Source organism: Quercus lobata, chromosome 6 (genome assembly GCF_001633185.2).
Source record: "Quercus lobata isolate SW786 chromosome 6, ValleyOak3.0 Primary Assembly, whole genome shotgun sequence".
Taxonomy (NCBI): Eukaryota; Viridiplantae; Streptophyta; class Magnoliopsida; order Fagales; family Fagaceae; genus Quercus; species Quercus lobata.
This window is the reverse complement of record NC_044909.1, coordinates 1,579,122-1,597,402: the sequence shown is the minus strand read 5'-3', so window position 1 is coordinate 1,597,402 and position 18,281 is coordinate 1,579,122. Positions and strand designations below refer to the sequence as shown.

Here is an 18,281-nt window from a genome sequence, read left to right as displayed (position 1 = left end):
ACTCACTTCATATTTAAGTAAATAAAATCAAAAAAACATGTGTGTAAGAAATAGACAAAAATATTTGAAAGGACTGAAATCATTACATTTTTTAAAAAATCGGAGAACCAAAATCAAACAACTCCATATTTAAGGAACCAAAAATAAATTTTAAATTAAAAAAAAAAAAAATAGAGAAGGAAACAAGTTTCTTTTTGAAACAATAGGCATTTGAATGAAAATGAAGAAGTATCTAAAGTATCGGAGGAACCCAATTGGCCCAATAAGTACTATAGCAAAAGCTAAAGTAAGCTAGTTTCAATAGCCATTGGGCTAAGCTTAGGCTAACTTTTATGCTCTCTTTTTTACATTTTCTTCTTCTTCTTCCTCTTCACTCTTCGGCCCCAATGCTAAAGTTGGAGCATGTTGGTCATGGGGCCTCATGGGTTTTGCTTCAATTTTGTTGGGCTGGACTTGAACCCAGAAATTTTCAGAGAATATTTTCAGTACCGTGAAAACCAAAGGCTACAAACTCCGAGGCCGAAGAGTTCTCGAGCGAGGGAACACCGCATGTTGTTTCTTTTCCAATACCTCTTCATATTATACGATGTCTTACATTGATAGTTGACACACCCACTTATCGTTTTTGAGTTTTCTCTCAACTTTTATATTCAATTTGCTTTTCATTTACTACTTCAAGCGACAATCTTTGCTAAAAAATTCAGAAGCAATGGCCTCCTCGTTCTTATTTCGTAGAAGAGTTTCGTCTCTTGGTGTTGTTTCTCGCTCTCTTCACGGTTCGACATCCACACCTTTGTTTCATTTTCTTTCATGAAATTTTCGGTTTCTTTGTTTTGTTTTGTTTTTTGTTTTTTGTTTTTTGTTTTTTCCGATGTTTTAGTAATTAGTTGAAAGTGTGGAAAAATATAAAGGAAAAGCAAATTTTGGGTCTTTTTGTTTTAGTTTGTGTTTGTTTAGAGATGAAAAAGCAAACCCATGTTAGGGAAGTTCAATGTCTGTTTCTACACATCCTTAGCAATACTAGGAAACACAAATTGTTTTGGTTGTGAGAAAATGTGGGAAAAAGTCTGGAAATTGGGAATTCAATCTTTCATAACTGTTTGATCATATGAGTTGACCTTTTAAGGTTAGAAGAAAGAAATTTTGACTTCAAAATTTGTTCTTTTGGGGCTGTATAGGTTATTTTCTTTTTTCCTGATTGGTAGGTATGTTAGTGTGAATTTGGATTACCGATAAACTTAGCCCAAGTCTCTAATTTTATTATTTGGAAAATTTTCCTACTCATGGGCAAGATATTTTAGCAGTAAATGTAGTGTTAGAGCTGAATTCAATTTGTGTATTCTTGAGTAGATGTTTGTTTCATCTAGCTCAGACCATTAAAGAATTGCTTAGAGATATTCATCATCAGATAATGAACATAGGGAGCCTAATCCTGTCATGGGACTGATCACATATATAAATTGGTGGCTATTTAGCTTCAAATGTATATTATTAGTTATAATGAACTTTCCTTATTGTTCATTAACATGTTGCTATCAATTATTCAGTTATTTTACATCAAAATTACTAGTTGTGGGGTTTGAACTAGTTTTGTTGTTTTAAGTTTTTCTTACTCTTTTTTTTCTCTCCATTGTGCAACAGGAAATATGGAGCACAGATGGCTGCACTTGGAATCAAGAATTGAGGCTTTAGTTACCCTTGTTGGTGCAACGAGAAAGTTCAGCAGTGGCACTGGTACCACAAAATTTGACTTTACAGATCTCACGTAAGAATTTTTGGTTCACAGATGCTGAAGTAGTGTTGTCTTCACTTAGGAGAATAATAGTACTTTTGCATTTGATATGCATAGTTTTGTACCTGAAAATTGTATCGGCTGACTTACATAATACATTTCTGAATACTAGGATATCATGACCCTTTCCTTTGCTTTAGTGTATCATACTAAATGATTTTATATACTTTTATACATTTGATAAATGTATAAAAATATGTAAAATAAATTGCTATGTTGCTTGGTTGTGTTATAGAGTGTCTTTTCCATCGTTTTATATATAACTAAGTACTCAAGTCAGGCCGGAACTGCAGGACCCTCCCAAAAACAACAAAAATTGGACCCAGTCATTCCATTTTTATCGGATTTGATTTTGGGTAGCAAGTTAGCAACAGGTGATAAGAAAAAATATTATAAATTGAGTAAAATCTAATCTAATGGAATAGTTGACATGTTTCTTTCATAACCACAGGACTGTGTATAAGGGTTTAAGGACGGTAGGATACATTACATTGTTGAATCCCAAGATATTATGAGATTTAATTTTCTGCTCTGAGATTTAATTTTCTGCTCTGAGATTTAATTTTCTGTGGTGATGAATAGGTCTGGTTTTGTCACCAATATCTCGGTTATGTAAGATGAATTCGCTCCTTAAATTGATGTGCAAGATCAATTGAAAGACACATTTCCATCTAGATCCCCTTAGTGTGTGCATGCCCATGTGTGCGCGTAAAAGTAATACTGTTGGTTGGTGTGTGCACTTTTTTATAAGTTTGGATTTTGATCAAACCTTTTTGTAATGATCTAGCAAATGTTTTTCTCCCATGATCAAATCTTAGAACCCAGTCACTCTTGTTAATATGCTTATGGTAATTGTGAATGCCATATTTACTTTTACCATCTTCTTAGAGTCCTCACAATGGAATTTTCGATCCATTTCAGTCGTCCTCATACATGGTACCCAAATGCTAGAAGGAAACATCGCAAGGTTATCCTGCATATGGGTCCCACAAATAGTGGTAAAACACACAATGCTCTGAAGCAACTTCAGTCAAGTTCTTCTGGTAAATTCCTTTTTAAATGCCCTTAGTTGAAGAATTAAGAGGGAGTACCATAGCTGTAAGTAAACCGGTTAAGTATCTGTGATCACTCTGCAGGCATATACTGTGGTCCATTGAGATTGTTAGCATGGGAGGTGGCAAAAAGGTTGAACAAGGCAAAAGTTCCTTGTGATCTCATTACAGGACAAGAGAGAGAGGAGGTTGATGGTGCAAAACATAAGGCTGTGACAGTTGAGATGGCTGATGTAACTTCAGACTACCAATGTGCCGTTATTGATGAAATTCAGGCATGTCGTTGGTTTATCTGGAGACTTACTGTCTGTTTATTTTAGAAAGATCAAAAAATTGTCTTCTGTTAATGGAATTGATATTATTATGCTTTATATAAATGTGAAATTAGTGGGAGTGCACCTTTAATGCAATTGATTTAGTTTCTAAAGTTCATAGTTGTGGAGGGTCTGGGTCTGGCCTAGATATTCATGACAAAATTTCAAAGTACATATAATTTATTTAAAAGACCCCTCTCTTGCATTTTTGTTTTAAATGAGTTGGATTTCATGTTAATAAAGCTGATCCTTATTTTCATCTTATATCAATACTTATATTAGAATTATATATCATTGACATCATGATGGCTTTCATATGCTTGAAGATGTGGCCTAGCTGGAGCATGTTGGTGAAGTGATAGTTGTCCAGTGAATCCCAAGTTATTGGATTGTTTGGCTTTTTATTTATTGTTGATGCATTCTATAAAATCCAAGCATATGCAATTATGAATGTGATTATTATGTTGTTATTGTCATTATATTCATATTCTTATCTCCTCCTCCTCCTCCTCCTCCCCCTCCCCCTCCCCCTTCCCCCCCCAAAAACAGATGTTGGGATGTAGGACAAGAGGTTTTTCATTTACTCGTGCTCTATTAGGAATCTCTGCTGATGAGCTTCACCTTTGTGGAGATCCAGCAGCTGTCCCCCTCATCCAGGAAATGTTGAGAGTGACTGGTGATGAGGTGGAGGTAATAATCTTTTTTATGTAATGATCAGTCAAGTTTTTCGTGTTGTGTTTTGTTCATAAAAGGATATACATTAATGCTACTTTACTTCTACATAGATGAAATCTTTTCGTTTCTTGAATTTGAAATATATTTATGGGCTCATTGCAGTTATCCATCTTAAATAATCAGGCTATTTGCCATTTTGTGGCTTTTAGTTCCATGCTAGTTTTGTGGTGTCTGTATCATGTTACTGGTTTTTCTGTGTAGGTTCAATTTTATGAGAGACTTTCACCTCTAGTTCCAATGAAGGTTCCTCTTGGGTCCTTCTCTAATATACAAACAGGCGATTGCATTGTAACCTTTTCACGTCGTAATATATACAGGCTAAAGGTTAGTGATTACTGATCTTTTGTTTCTACTGCCATCATTACATTCTGTGCTTGTGTTTTCTTTCTTTTTAACCCCATATGACATGGCTTCAATTATTTTTTCTTGAATCATTCTTTTTTTCACTTAAATTTTCTTATGATTATATGTTAGTGGTGAACATAAATCTGTCTAGCTATCTTATAATCTTTTCTTTTCCTTTCCTTTTTTGGTGTATTTAGATGAAATATATGTACTTGTTGGGAGAAAAAAAGGATGAATGCAAAAATGTATAAAATGACCACGTGCAAAAAAAGGTGCAAAATCATTTAAAAATTGGTTGCTATGTTGATTTGGGTCTTTTATCTTAATAAAGCAAATTTCCAACCACGATAAGATCTAACATCTATTCTTATGATGATCACAGGCTTTCTGCTGTTACTTTCAGTCCACTGGATTTATTTTAGGTCTTATTAGGTAATTAGGTTATTAGTATTTTATTTAATTCTCTAGAGTCAAGTATATTTGTAGTTCAATAATTAAGCTTTGGCCCAAGTTAATTGGGAATAGGGTTTAGTCCTAGTAGTCTATATAAGTGTGCTACTATCCTCCAATGGAGACAAATCTATGATTGATGAAATAAAATTTCGTTGGAATTTTCAATGGCTTGGTGCTGACTCAGGCTTCCCTGCTGACTCCTAGGTTTTATCTTTTTGTTCTTTTATTTCTTTCCTAGTTTTGACTTTTTGTTTAGCATCACTTTGCTAAGATCTAGGCTCAATCAAGCTAAAATGTAGAATTACCTGGCATGAAATATTTTGTGTTACCTGGTTGAATGGAAACACTGGATTGTATGTTTTTGAAATGCAATCCTGAATTCTAATAGAGGACCACATGTTTGACGCATGGAAAAGGGTGTCTCAAAATAAGTTTGGAAGTTTAGAATAGGCTTTGGGCTAATATTGGTAATGGGGCCTGGTTGAATGGAACACTGGATTGTAAGTTTTTGAAATGCAATCCTGAATTCTAATAGAAGACCACATGTTTGAGGCATGGAAAAGGGTGTCTCAAAATAAGTTTGGAAGTTTTGAATAGGCTTTCAGGCCTTGAGAGGCTTGAGTAATACACATCCTTTGGAAATGTATTTGGTGTGCTAAGGCTCTGAAAAGAGTTGCTTTCTTTGTGTGGACGGTAGCTTGGGGAAAGATTCTGAATTGTGACAATCTCATGTAGAGAGGAATCACTTTGGTAGACTGATGTTGCATGCATTGTGGACTTTTGCCTTCTTGGTGTTTGGGGCTCAGTGGGTTATGCCAAGAAGTATTGTTCATCTTTTATCTAGATGGAGGAATTTGTTTGGTAAACACTCTTCTTTAGTTTGGAATCTAGTTCCCATATGCCTGTTGTGGACACTTTGGACAAAGAGGAATCATTGTGATTTTGAAGACGAGGAAGCCTTGTTGGTGAAATTGAAATTGCTATTTATTCAATCAATTTTTCACTGGTCTAGTGATTTGTGTCTTAGTGATGCTCATTCTATTGTAGATTTCATTGATTCGTTCTATTTTCAATTGTATTTCTCATTTCTCAATAATTTTTATGCTAACATCCTGTGTAAATGAGAGAGTTCCTTTGCCTTAATAAAATTTTATTATTAGAAAAAAAAAAGATACTGGTCATGAGCAAAAGTAATAACAAGATCAAACTATGGTTTGTTTTGAATTGTAATTGATAATAGATATTGAGTTTCTATCTTCCAATGTATGTTTTTTCATAGAAGTAAGTTTCATACTTTATTAGCTTAGGAGAGGAGACTGGTTATATTGTGCAGCAGTGTAAGCTATTGATGTAATTAAACTGAGTATTCTCCCATGGCCTCTGCTTCAAGTTGTTTTAGGTCATCCTCCATTAGTCTTTTTATCAAAAGGCTTGTATTTTGGTATGTACCCAGAATCTGTGTCCAATGAATGGACAAGGAGAAGATGCAGGTCCAAAGTAGTCAGAGTGGTGACTGGAGGAGCTCAGGCTGCTGGAAGAGATCAAGCCACCGAATTGGAAGAACTCTTTTATTAACTCAAGAACTGAAGGGTCATTTTCAATCAAACGTTCTTCTACTCATTAATGTTTATACTTCTGCTCTTTAGCTTTCTGAAGGAAGTATATGTATCTGGAAGAAAGAAAATGTACTTTCCAATATTTGTTGCTGTAGACATACCATGTATTGAGTTTTATTCTTTGACATAAGGAGCTCCGTATCCTTCCCTTTTCTTAGTTCTGTTTATATTATGCAAAAGTGACATAATATAGGTTTGACTTAGTAAACTAACTAGTCAAACTGCATTTGTATCTTCTCCTCCACTGTAGAGGGAAATTGAAAATGGGGGAAAGCATCTTTGTTCTGTCGTTTATGGTTCGCTGCCACCAGAGACTCGAACTAGACAGGTATGCCTTCCTCTCCGTGTCTGAAATCCTCTTCCTCAATTATACTTAATCTTAACTCATTGGAATAGCTGTATACTATCAATTGAAGTCATTTATATGTTCTTTTCTTCTCTTTTCTTCCTTTTTCTGTTATACATTTCCATATAATTTTTTTCCCTATAGTGAGTTATGTGTTTGCCATATATTAATAACAAAATTTATTTTCCGCCTCTCTTTAGCTCAAATGACATCTCCTCTCCTCAATATTATATATATATATACATAGAAAACCTTCTACCTGATGTACTGCTTTGCATATTAATGTATATTGTGTGCATCTCATTTTTCTGTTGATTATTGTGTTTTTTTTTTTTTTCCCTTTTTTTAATTTTCTCTCTTATGGTCAGTATATTTGATGATTAAGGATTAGCTGAGTTAAAATGTTCTTTAGGACTGCAGGCAACAATGTTCAATGATGCAAGCAGTGACTTTGATGTTCTTGTGGCTAGTGATGCCATTGGGATGGGTCTCAATCTGAACATTTCCAGGATCATCTTTTCAACCATGAAGAAATTTGATGGCATTGAGATGCGGGATCTTATGGTACCTGAAATCAAGCAAATTGCAGGTAGCTTAATCCTAGCCAAACTTTAGAATTTTGTTTTGGTAGTAATAGCATGGTTGTAAGGGGATGGTACCCATATCAGACTGTCAGTCATCCAGTCATACAAGGACCTCAAAAGGAACTCTTTGATTACAAAAGTAGGTCTCTCAACTCCATCAAAAGTCCTCCTATTCCTTTTGCGCCAAAGATTCCTCGTAACACATAGAGTTACAGCTTGCCAAACCTTTGTAACCCTATCGCATTGGAATCCTCCTTGTCAACCTTCCTAAGCTCAATCACAGATTTTTGCATCACCCAAACTATCCAAAAAATGCAAAAACAAAAGACCAGATATCTGTCTCAAATGATTCCCCACTTCTATATATACAACACCAATTAACTTTCAATAAGTGCTTCTTACTGATGAAATCAGTTGTCAATATTTCTCCCCCATGACAGTCCACACAAAAAGGGTCACCTTTCATGGGACCCTTGCACCCCATATGCTCTTCCATGGAAAAGAGTGGCCTGTGGAACCCCTATTGGTATTTGGTTTCTTACTTCTGAATGAAATGAGATGTCTATTTGGATCCTTCATGAGTGCTTCAAGACGACTTATTGGATTTGCTTGTAGGGAGAGCTGGCCGGTATGGATCAAAATTTCCTGTTGGTAAAGTCACTTGTATAGATGCAGAGGATCTACCCTTGCTTCATTCATCACTTGAATCTCCATCACCCACGCTAGAGGTTATTCTACCATCAATGAAATGGCTTCATGCATCTTATGCATTTGACTTCTCTTAAGTTCTTTTTAATTACACGATAATTATGTGGTTTAGTATAATTTTTTTTTAATTATTTTTATTTTTATGTTGTGTCCTCTTTTCTTAATTGAAGTAACTCTTGCAATGCAGCTTGCTGGATTATTTCCTACCTTCGATCTCATGTATATGTATTCACTTGTACACCCAACAAATAGCCTCCATCAGATATTGGTAGGTTTTCATTCAACCATTTTTGTTTTTTTTTTTTTTTTTTTTGGTATCTTCTGTATCTGTCATCTACTCATTTGTTTCATATCTATCAATCTTTATGCCCTAGCTATTTATTGAGTAATACATTTTCTAGAACAATTAAAAAAAAAAAAAAAAGTGTCTGTAATCTGCGTAAGTGATACCAAGGGTTGCTGATTCAACCTTTATCATGGTTTTTTTTAATGATGAGGAAAAGAATGAAAATAAAATAGAAGAATCATTTATGTTTATGTGGAGATTATTGAATGTTGGAGCTTCACTCTCTTGCCCCCTTGCAAATGAGAAAAAGTTTAACAAGATAAACAAATTATGATTGTCAAAAATAGCATAATTCCTCAATGAATGGGTTTGACATTTATGATGGATACTATCAAGTAGCTGAGAATTGTAACTGTTTGTTAAATAATTGAAACTTGTTGAATTTTTTTTTTTTTTTTTTCTGCATTATAATATTAATGTGTTTCCAATCGTGTGATACTTAAAGGACCTTTTTTCTTAAATTTTCCAGGAGCACTTTCTAGACAACGCTAAATTATCGGAAAATTATTTTATTGCTGATTGTGAAGAAATGTTGGTACGTTTATGTCAAGCTCCCTTCCCCATCAATCAGGGGAAACATTTTTATTATGTTGCTTTGTTCTTGGCAACCATGAATGTCAAGTATTTTCATCCCTGTAATTATGTAATATCCTGGATCAACTCTTACTTTGGATCCTAATTACATTATTGATACCAGAAAGTTGCTGCTGTTATTGATGAGTTGCCCCTTGGGTTGCATGATAAGTACCTTTTCTGTATCAGGTAATATCTTTAGTCCATTTGAAATGGTCAAAAATTGTTTCAGGCTTTCTGTTTACCCAAGTTTCTAGAATGTGATTACTATCTTGGTGGAATTCTCCTAAGACTGAAAACTTGGTCGACTGAGCAAGTTAGGGTACTTTTATTTTTTTCCACTAACTTGTTCAGTTTCAGCTCTATTAATAATTGTGTTGTGCAGTCCAGTTGACATGGACGATGAGATTTCATCTCAAGGTCTTACACAGGTAAGATTGAATATATAGATCTTAAAAAAATAAATCGATGTTTGCTTTTAATTATGAATTAATATGGTCTTTCATGGTGGACCAGTTTGCACAAAATTATGCAAACAAAGGCATAGTTCGGCTGCGAGAAATATTTACACCAGGGACACTTCAGGTGCCACAAACACAAACTGCTCTCAAGGAGCTTGAATCCATACACAAGGTAAAGTCTCTACATCCTTTTTTCTAAGCATCAGTTATGATCCTGGGGAGATTAACTGGTTTTCAATTTCCAATTTCATTGGTTGAAAAATTCCATTCATTGATGGAATCTTTTAATATGTTGCATGTTTAGAAACACACTACATAATGCCTAAATAGACATCAGAGGATCTGAAATTTTTATATTGAACCTTGCAAATGACCTTAATCTTCTAAAATATGCATTAATTTTTTTTTCCACCAATTTTATTGAACCTAAACAGTAATTATCATATTGATATCAGTAAATTTTAATGGCTAAGAATAATTTTGCAATTAAAAGGTACATCAGTTTTATTAGTGAAATGAATTATCAGAGTTAATCATGATTATGGGCATTGCATGATAGAACAGGAGGTGAGGCACATCTGTTGTCTGTTTGGAATTAATTAGATAATGAAGGCATTGAACTTGAGTAATTTCTAGTTTTCAAGGAACTTAAGCTCTAGATTTTAACTACATATAATTTGATCAAGACATAGGTTGTTAGCTGATGCTGTATAAGGGGAGTTGGTTACTCATATACTTTTTCACTTTTTGGCAGCTTAGAATTGTAGTCTATTGTGGCTTTGGTGTTTGCTCGTATTGGTTTAATTGCAGAATGCAAAGATATATAAATAACAGTATTGGTTGCTGGGAAGGGTCAGGGAGAAGGTTAGGGTGTTGTAGCACGGAGGATAGTCCCTTTGCCTAATTTATAATCATTAGTTACACACAACTTCACTCTCCATTGGCAGTTGAATCGTAGTGGTGTTTTTGATGTGCGATCCTTTTATATTTCTTTATTGAAAGCCCCTTCTATTTCTTTCCCTTGGCAAAGCATTTGGTGTGTTAAGGTACCTAAAAGGGTATCTTTCTTTTTATGGGCTGCTGCTAGGGGTGGGATTCTTACCATAGATAACCTTGTTAAGAAGAACCTGCCCTTTGTTAATTGGTGTTGTCTACGCAGGTGTGATGAGGAAACTGTGGATCACCTTTTTCTTCATTGTAAATTTGCATATGCTTTGTGGAATGAGGTCCTTATTATGTTTGGGGTTCAGTGGGTGATGCCGAATACAATTGTTTCTCTTCTTTTCGCTTGGATGAATTGTTTGGGATCTTTTTTTTCAAATGTTTGGAATATGGTACCAGCATGTCTTATGTGGTTAGTATGGAAGGAACGCAATGCCCAAACTTTTGAGGACATTGAGAGACCTATAGATCTGTTGAAGAATCTGCTTGCTATGACTTTGTTTGAGTGGTCTCATATTTGGGGTCTTACGCATTGTAGTTCCTTGTCTGAATTCCTTATCTCTATTAGACTTTCCTTATGATTTGATTGTTTTTGTTTCAAGGGCAGTGAGTTTACAATCGTAAACACATTGTTCTTTTAGTATCAATAAAACTCTTATTACTAATCAAAAAAAATACTTCACTCTCCATCCTATTCCTATAGGAGCAGGAGCTGTCATTTAGGCTAGAGCTCATGGCCCTCTTTGTCTAATATGAAGTATATGGAATGAGCACAATGGTAGAGATTTTGAGGGTGTTGGGATCTTGCTTCCCATACAAAAAGGCAGTGTTACAATGATTGTTGTCCTTCTGTCTTTCCTCAAATCGAGGATTTTTATTTTTCTTTATCTCCTTTTGAATTTATGATATCTCTAAATTGTTGGACATGGCAGCTGTAGCTGGTTAGTAGCTCGCATATAGAACTCATGTAGTTGGGCAGTTCCTTTCCCTTTGTTTCCCCCTCTTGGCAGAATATGTACTTGCCAAGAAAAAAATTGAAAGAAAATACTTTTAATTTGTGTGCAAAGTACATTACTATATATATTCTTCTTAGAATTCATATCTTGGAGACAATCGGCTTCTGGTTGCCATTTGGCTGTCTTCTGACAAAGCTGATCTTAATTTCCATGTTATTTATGGAAGATTATGAGGTAAACTTTTCCAAAATATAGGATTTTTTTGCATTGATTAAGTTTTAAACTTTGCAAATAAATTTGGGTGAAGACTTGTAATTTGGCCATTGTAGTGTCTACATTCCTGCAGTTGATGTCATATTGTAGATGTATACATTTTGTTTTCTGTGGAAATGATTTCCAGATTGACAAAGGTTTAAAGGCAAATACATTGATAGTCATTCAAGATGTATTTGTAGTATTCTTTTGTCAAACTCAGAAGTTGAATTTACCACATTTTCTCTGACTCGTGCTTCCAAGAAAAATGTTACTAGAATTCATTTTTCTTACTATTATATAAGGTAGGTTTGCTACTAAAATTTCTCTTTTGGTACCAAAATTGAAGGTGTTGGATCTCTATGTTTGGTTGAGCTTTCGATTGGAGGATTCATTCCCAGACCATGAGCTGGCGTCATCACAGAAGGCCATTTGCAGCCTGTGAGTTTGCTTAGGATTTGTTGTATGTTAGTTATTAATCTGCTAGCTCTCTTATTGTTCTACATTAAATTTGTAGGTTGATTGAGGAGTTCCTGGAAAGACTAGGGTGGCAGAAGCCAAAGGCAAGGAGGTTACCATCACGTGCAAGAATGAATTCTCTTTTGTCCAAAGACATCCGACAGCATTTGTGAAAGTCCTCACAGAAAGGCCATTTGCAGCCTGTGAGTTTGCTTGGGATTTGAAGTATGTTAGTTATTATTGTGATAGCTCTCTTATTGTTCTACAAATAATTTGTAGGTTAAGGAGTTCCTCGAAGGACTAGGGTGGCAGAGGCCAAGGGCAAGGAGGTTACCGCCATGTACAAGAATGAATTCTCAATTGTCCAAAGACATCTGACAGCATTTGTGAAAGTCATCATTTTCCTTGATACAGTCATTCCTTCTCTTAGATCTTCAAAAGCTTTTAGGAGAAGGATAATTGAATTTTTAGTTTAGTCACTTTACCCTCAACTTGTTATGTCTGTGTATTTACTTCTCCTGTACTGATTAACAACCAAAACAGAGCATGAAGCTCCACCTCTTCAAGAAAATTCCTTTACTTCAAATTATTTAATTCAATTATTTACTTTGGCAATCATTGTATTATTTGCACTACAATAATGTAAAAATATTATTGACTACGATGTGATATAATTTGACTGAATAATTACGCTTTTTAAACTTGTAAAGACGTCTGAAGATTGAAGTGAACCAATTTTAGTTGGCCAAGATCTGATCTGGTATAATATCCAAGCATAGGATCCACAATAGAAAGTATGCAAGGAAAATGTGCAACATGACCTTTTTTTAGGAGGACTAATTTCATGATCAAAGAATAATGGATGAGCACCCGGTACATCCATTCGTGAGCATTATTGTGAAGTTGGTGTCAAAATCCCACCAAAAGTGGCATGGCAGGAAGTACAACATAATTTTGCAAAGTATATACTCAGTGAAACATCAGTGCTTGTATTGTTCTGTCCTGTAAAATTTAGTTCTTAGGTGCCTCTCCCATTTTGGGCCATGCCTAGAATTTGGTAATATTAGACCAGTTAGAATTGCAACTACCTTCTGGAAGCCCAAAAGCTAGATAAAGTTATTGCACCTTCCTTCTGGAAGCCCAAAAACTAGACAGACACTGGTTCTGTCCACTATTTGAAGAGCAGAATTTTAAGTTTTGACTACATGGGAAGAAATATGTCCTCCAAGTTTTTAGAAGACTGGAGCTCATTGTAAACATTCTCAAAGTTGAAATGATCCCATATCGCATGTTGATATATTCACTATAATGGAATGATAAATTTCTCATATGTCAAAAATGACAAAACTGATAAAATTATTCACATTCATCATCCTAGAAAATAAAAATAACACTTTGATTTCATTGGTAATATATTAGAAACTCATCGAACCCAATGTAAAATAGCTGAAGCAATTCATCCTGATCTAAAGACAAAAACTACCATTGTAGTAGATGTGCTCTTTTGCTTCGTTGTTCTGTGACCGTGACATCAACTTCTCAATATGTTCCTTTGCTTTTGTCATACTCTTGCCCTCAAGTCCTTCCGTCAACATCTTGTATGTGCAATCCTTTGGAACCATTCCCTTCAACACCATCTCTTCAAAGAACAAGCAAGCGTGTTCAAGTTTCCCGTTCTTACATAGTCCATGCACCAAAAGCGAATAAGTCCCAACTTCTGGACTGATGTCATTTCTAAACATGTGGTCTAACAAGAAGTATAGCACCTTCATTCTCTTCTTCTGACAGCACATCTTCAATAGAGGACCATAAGTCTTAAGATTTGGCTTGCAAGTATCCTCTTCCATTTGCTGAAGCAACTTCATCGCCGCCTCTTCTTGCAAATGCACGCAATAACAAGAGATCAAAGTATTATATGTCAATGCATCCCGACTAACTCCTTGCTTTGTCATGTCCTCAAATACGTCGCGTGCATCTTTAAGCCTACCGGACTTACCAAGAATGAATATCAAAGAGCTATAAATTGATGCATCAGGAACACAACCATTCCTCTTCATCTTCTCATAAACCTCCAAAGCTTCATTAATCCTTTTTGCCTTCCCTAGAGCATGCATTACAATAGTATAAGTCACCTCACTAGGCCGGCAGCCCTTATCTTTCATTTCTTCAAGAATTTTATCCACTTTACGAAAATCCTTTTCCCGACAATAGGCTCCAATGAAATAAGTATAGGAGAACACATCAGGCTGAAACCCATGTTTCTCCATATCCTCCATAGCCTTTTTGGCATGGTCTAATTTCCTAGCCTTGCACCACCCATGTATCAGTACATTGAATGTGTGAGCACTCAAAGGTATTACTTTCTTGAACGTCAAGAAAACATCATGGGCATCCTCAACACTACCCTCTTTCACCAATGCATCCATTAGTACATTCATTGATGTGGTATCTTTGCTCACACCAAACATCTCTATTTTCCTAAATGCCTCTATTGCCTCCTTGTATTTACCAGCCTTTGCAAGCCTCCTCATAACCTTACTCATTGTGACCAATGTGACATACCCACCTAACTCATTCATCTCCTCCACCAATTCCCACACAGTATGGAACTGCTCCGCCTTTCCTAAGATATCAACCATGGAATCATAAAGCTCAGGAGAATGCCTATAACTTGTTTGCATTTTTGCCCAAGTGAAAACTCCGAAAGCCGGGACCCAATCATTGCAAAATCTCTTCAAAAGCTGTTCAACTAAATTGTTTGATGCAATAAAACCAAACCCATTTAGAGCTTCCGCTGCATTATCAGGCGACGGGTACCAATTCTTGAGGATTTTGCTGATTTTATCCACCTCTGTCTCAGTGTTTTCACTTAGCATTTGCTTAACAACTTTGCTGTGATCATGAAACTTGTGGTTGTCAACCCAACCAGCAAGTGAAGGTATAACAAAATCATCATCTGAATCTGGGTTTGATGGGTTTTGGGTGTCGCTGAATTTGACCCAACTCGGAAGCTCGGGCGATTCGGTGAGTTGGGTTGAGTAAGTCATGGTGCATAGTGGGTGGTATAAGAAGATGAAAGGCTTGGTTTTTCTTGTGTGAGAGAGAAGCTTGAAAATTTGGAACTTTGATGAGAGCATTTTGGATTTTGGAAAAGGATGAGGCAATGAAAGATTGTTTATGAAATGGATTTGTTTGAGCTTCTACTTATGGTGGGCTTTGAGCCTATGAGAGACACGAAGAAACAAACCGGCCATAGCTTATGTGTGCTGTGCAGTGTCTTTTGGTAAGTAATTGTACTTTCCTTTTCTTTTTAAAAAAAGGTAAGTAATTGTAATTATTTGCACACTAAATTGTGTAATGCGCTCAAAAATTGTGTACAAGGCTCCTTTTACAATTTAAGATGTGCACCAGACTACTTTTATATGGTAAGTTCTAGTAAGTTTAACTCATAAATTGTTTAATAGATGAATAAGAGATTTGGGACTTAGTTTCTAACTATATAAAAAAACCAATTAGTGTAGTATAGATATTGATTCATTGGGTCTAAGCCCGTCAAATTTATATTTCTAACATAATAATAATAAATAAAAGACACTCTAATAGCGATTACAGTTATTTTTTAAACGTTAATGTTTTTTTTTTTGGCTGAATCAAACGTGTACCAACCTACCATAGTCAGAAAATAGTGATTCATTGGGCCTAAACCAATCAAATTTATATTTCTAACATAATAGTAAAAAAATAAAAGACACTCTAATAGTAATTAGAGTAATTATTTAAACGTTAATGTTTGTAATAAATGCAGTGCCTACCTACTATAGTCAGAAAATACTATAAGCTTGTAGCTACTAGTTAGAAAATACTAAAAGCTGTTTTTCGATGTTCTAAACCTTAAGGCAGTTAGCTTATATGGCAATCTTCTTATTTGAATTAGTCAGTCTTGTTAATGAATTAGTTACTTACTTGTATTAGATGTATTTAGTGTTAGTTTGACACTTAGCAAGGAACTAATGATTGTTAGTTGTATGAAAAATTTTATAAGTACTCTTGTACTCTCATTCTTGTAATAAATTTTTGAGAATAAGTGATTTTAAGGGGAATCCCCTTCAATAGTATTCACCTATATATATATATATATATATATATATAAAAGTAGAGAACTTATGCGGGAGTACATGAGGTCCTGCCAAGTAGCACTCTAATTTTGCATTTACCCTTTTTTTTACCTCTTTTTTTTTTTTTTTTTTAACTGTTACCCAAAAGCTCACATTAACTTATTTTACTGTTATCTCATTAATGTCTCATTAATTGACTAAGCTTACACCGCACCTTTCTCTGTTCTTCTTTCTTCATGTCTTTTAGCAGACCCACCATTTTTAGTATTTTAAAAAACGCAAAAATAATAATAATTAAGGACTAATAGTAATAACTAACTAGATAAGGCCTTGAAGAGAGATAGAGAGACACAAAAATGTTATGTATTCTTAAATAAAACGCACTATTTCACTATATATCACCAAAATAAAAGACCTGAAACTAACAAAAAATTTGAGAGAGAGAGAGAGAGAGAGAGAAATCTAAGAAGTCACCACCTCTGTTATACAGGTCTCCCACTACCATCAAGACGCCAAAACCCCTATGAGTTTTTTTTTTTTTTTTTGCTTTTTTCTTTTTAAAATTAAGGGCTTAAATATGATTTAGGTTTGGGTAATTTGATTGGATAGTTTTTGTTTTGGGTATATAAGTAGAGATAATATTCTACCATGGTTTAATTTTAAATCATCTACAAGATATATGCATACACACTTGCCCATATCATGTTTAAATGTCACACTATCGATGAGTAAAAGACGGTGAGAGAGTTGGGCATACTTTCATTTCATGGTATGAAATATGTGAACACAACACAAATTAGTTGATTTTCATGATCCCGTTACTCTTTTGCATTTATCTTTGGTTACATGATTTTTTTTTTTTTTTTAATCTTACCTTGAGAAGGCTACAAATATGCAGTGAAATTGCTATTTAATATCTCAAAATGTATATATTTCTTTACTCTAATTTAGTTTACCTTTTCTTATAATATATGTAAAATATTATCCAAAACCGTCTTACATAAAATATCAAAAACCTCATGTTGGAGAATACGAGGTTGTGCCATGTGACGCATTCCTTGAACTTCTCTTTATTTAGTTTTCTACTTCAACAAAGTTTGCATTAATATTAAAGTATTAGTTTATTGAATTAGCCAATAGAGTAAATGCATATATTAATTATCTATTGTTGTGCATTAATTATTTATATTAAATGAATTTATATGATTATTTTTATAAACTCTATATAGAAAATAATTTTTAATTGGAATAATAATAATAAATTTAGAATATGACATTCTTACTCATGTTTAGTTTCTTTGACAACAATTGTCACAAAAGCCATAAAAAATTAAATATTTGTGAATTCACTAAAATTAAACTTAATCCTTTAAATTTCCTAACTCATTTGTGTGTGTGTGCGCACGCATATGTGTGTGTGTGGAACTAACACTATAATATGTATTCTATGTAATTAGAAAGATTACTAATATAATAAATATTTTTATATTGTTATATTAATTATTTTAAGCATAATGAAATTTTAGTGTCATTTTTCTAAGATTTATATGAGAAACAATTGGTTTTTTTATGTGAGAAACAATTGATTTGAAATATGGCATTTTTACTCAAATTTAGTTGTTTTTGCAACAATTGAAACCATGTCCAACAAAAAGGGGGAAAATTTTTTTTAGTAACACACAATCACGAATGTAAAAATAATAATAATAATAATAATTGAAGGATATATGCATTTTTTAGTAGGCATGAAACATCTATCTATATTAGCTACTATATTATGCAATTTTCAATTTGTAAACACACATATATAGTATGATCAAATCACTATACTACTCTTAGTGTATTTCTATTTTGTCTATATATAAATTAACTAAAGATTACAATTTTTTACAATGAAATTTATTGAAATATCTTTTTTATACATCGATAGTTGAGAGTGAGGATCTAAATCCTTTCTATTGGAAATTGAGCTGTCAATCAGTTAAGTTACATGATTTTTGGTAAAACTTATCGAAATATTGGAGAAAACTAATATTAAATTGCACCGCATATCGTGCAGGAACTCAACTAGTTCTGTAGTAATTGCGACAAATCCTCGATCAGGACCAGAGTATCGGATTGAGAAGTCACTCATTACTTTCTTTTAATTGCTGCTCAATCTGGGTTTGAACTTCAAGCAACTGTTCTTGAGTCTGACCCTGTGTTGCTTGTATGTCGGGCATATGAAGGAGA

At 34.2% G+C, this 18,281-nt stretch overlaps 2 protein-coding genes across 4 annotated transcripts; one reads left to right on the top strand and one right to left on the bottom strand.

Moving 5' to 3' along the window:
• Positions 1-393: 393 nt before the first annotated feature.
• LOC115994749 (DExH-box ATP-dependent RNA helicase DExH16, mitochondrial) lies at positions 394-12,629 on the top strand. 3 transcript variants are annotated; one of them, XM_031118987.1, is made up of 17 exons: positions 414-776; positions 1,639-1,765; positions 2,714-2,835; positions 2,929-3,119; positions 3,708-3,848; positions 4,095-4,217; positions 6,558-6,635; positions 7,074-7,242; positions 7,853-7,965; positions 8,133-8,213; positions 8,761-8,826; positions 8,989-9,053; positions 9,250-9,295; positions 9,381-9,497; positions 11,825-11,916; positions 11,993-12,137; positions 12,214-12,629. In XM_031118987.1, exons 1-16 carry the CDS (start codon positions 710-712, stop codon positions 12,105-12,107), a joined length of 1,713 nt encoding a protein of 570 aa, XP_030974847.1. In that variant the 5' UTR covers positions 414-709; the 3' UTR covers positions 12,108-12,137; positions 12,214-12,629. The 3 variants fall into 3 exon arrangements, with proteins under 3 accessions (XP_030974849.1, XP_030974847.1, XP_030974848.1); XM_031118988.1 differs by having other exon boundaries at positions 418-776; positions 1,642-1,765; XM_031118989.1 differs by lacking the exons at positions 11,825-11,916; positions 11,993-12,137; positions 12,214-12,629 and having other exon boundaries at positions 394-776; positions 9,225-9,295; positions 9,381-9,434.
• A 598-nt stretch (positions 12,630-13,227) lies between these two features.
• On the bottom strand, positions 13,228-15,211 carry LOC115994466 (pentatricopeptide repeat-containing protein At3g22670, mitochondrial). The gene has a single exon (XM_031118637.1). The coding sequence runs from the start codon at positions 15,069-15,071 to the stop codon at positions 13,401-13,403; it is 1,671 nt and encodes a 556-aa protein (XP_030974497.1). The 5' UTR covers positions 15,072-15,211; the 3' UTR covers positions 13,228-13,400.
• Positions 15,212-18,281: the final 3,070 nt, after the last annotated feature.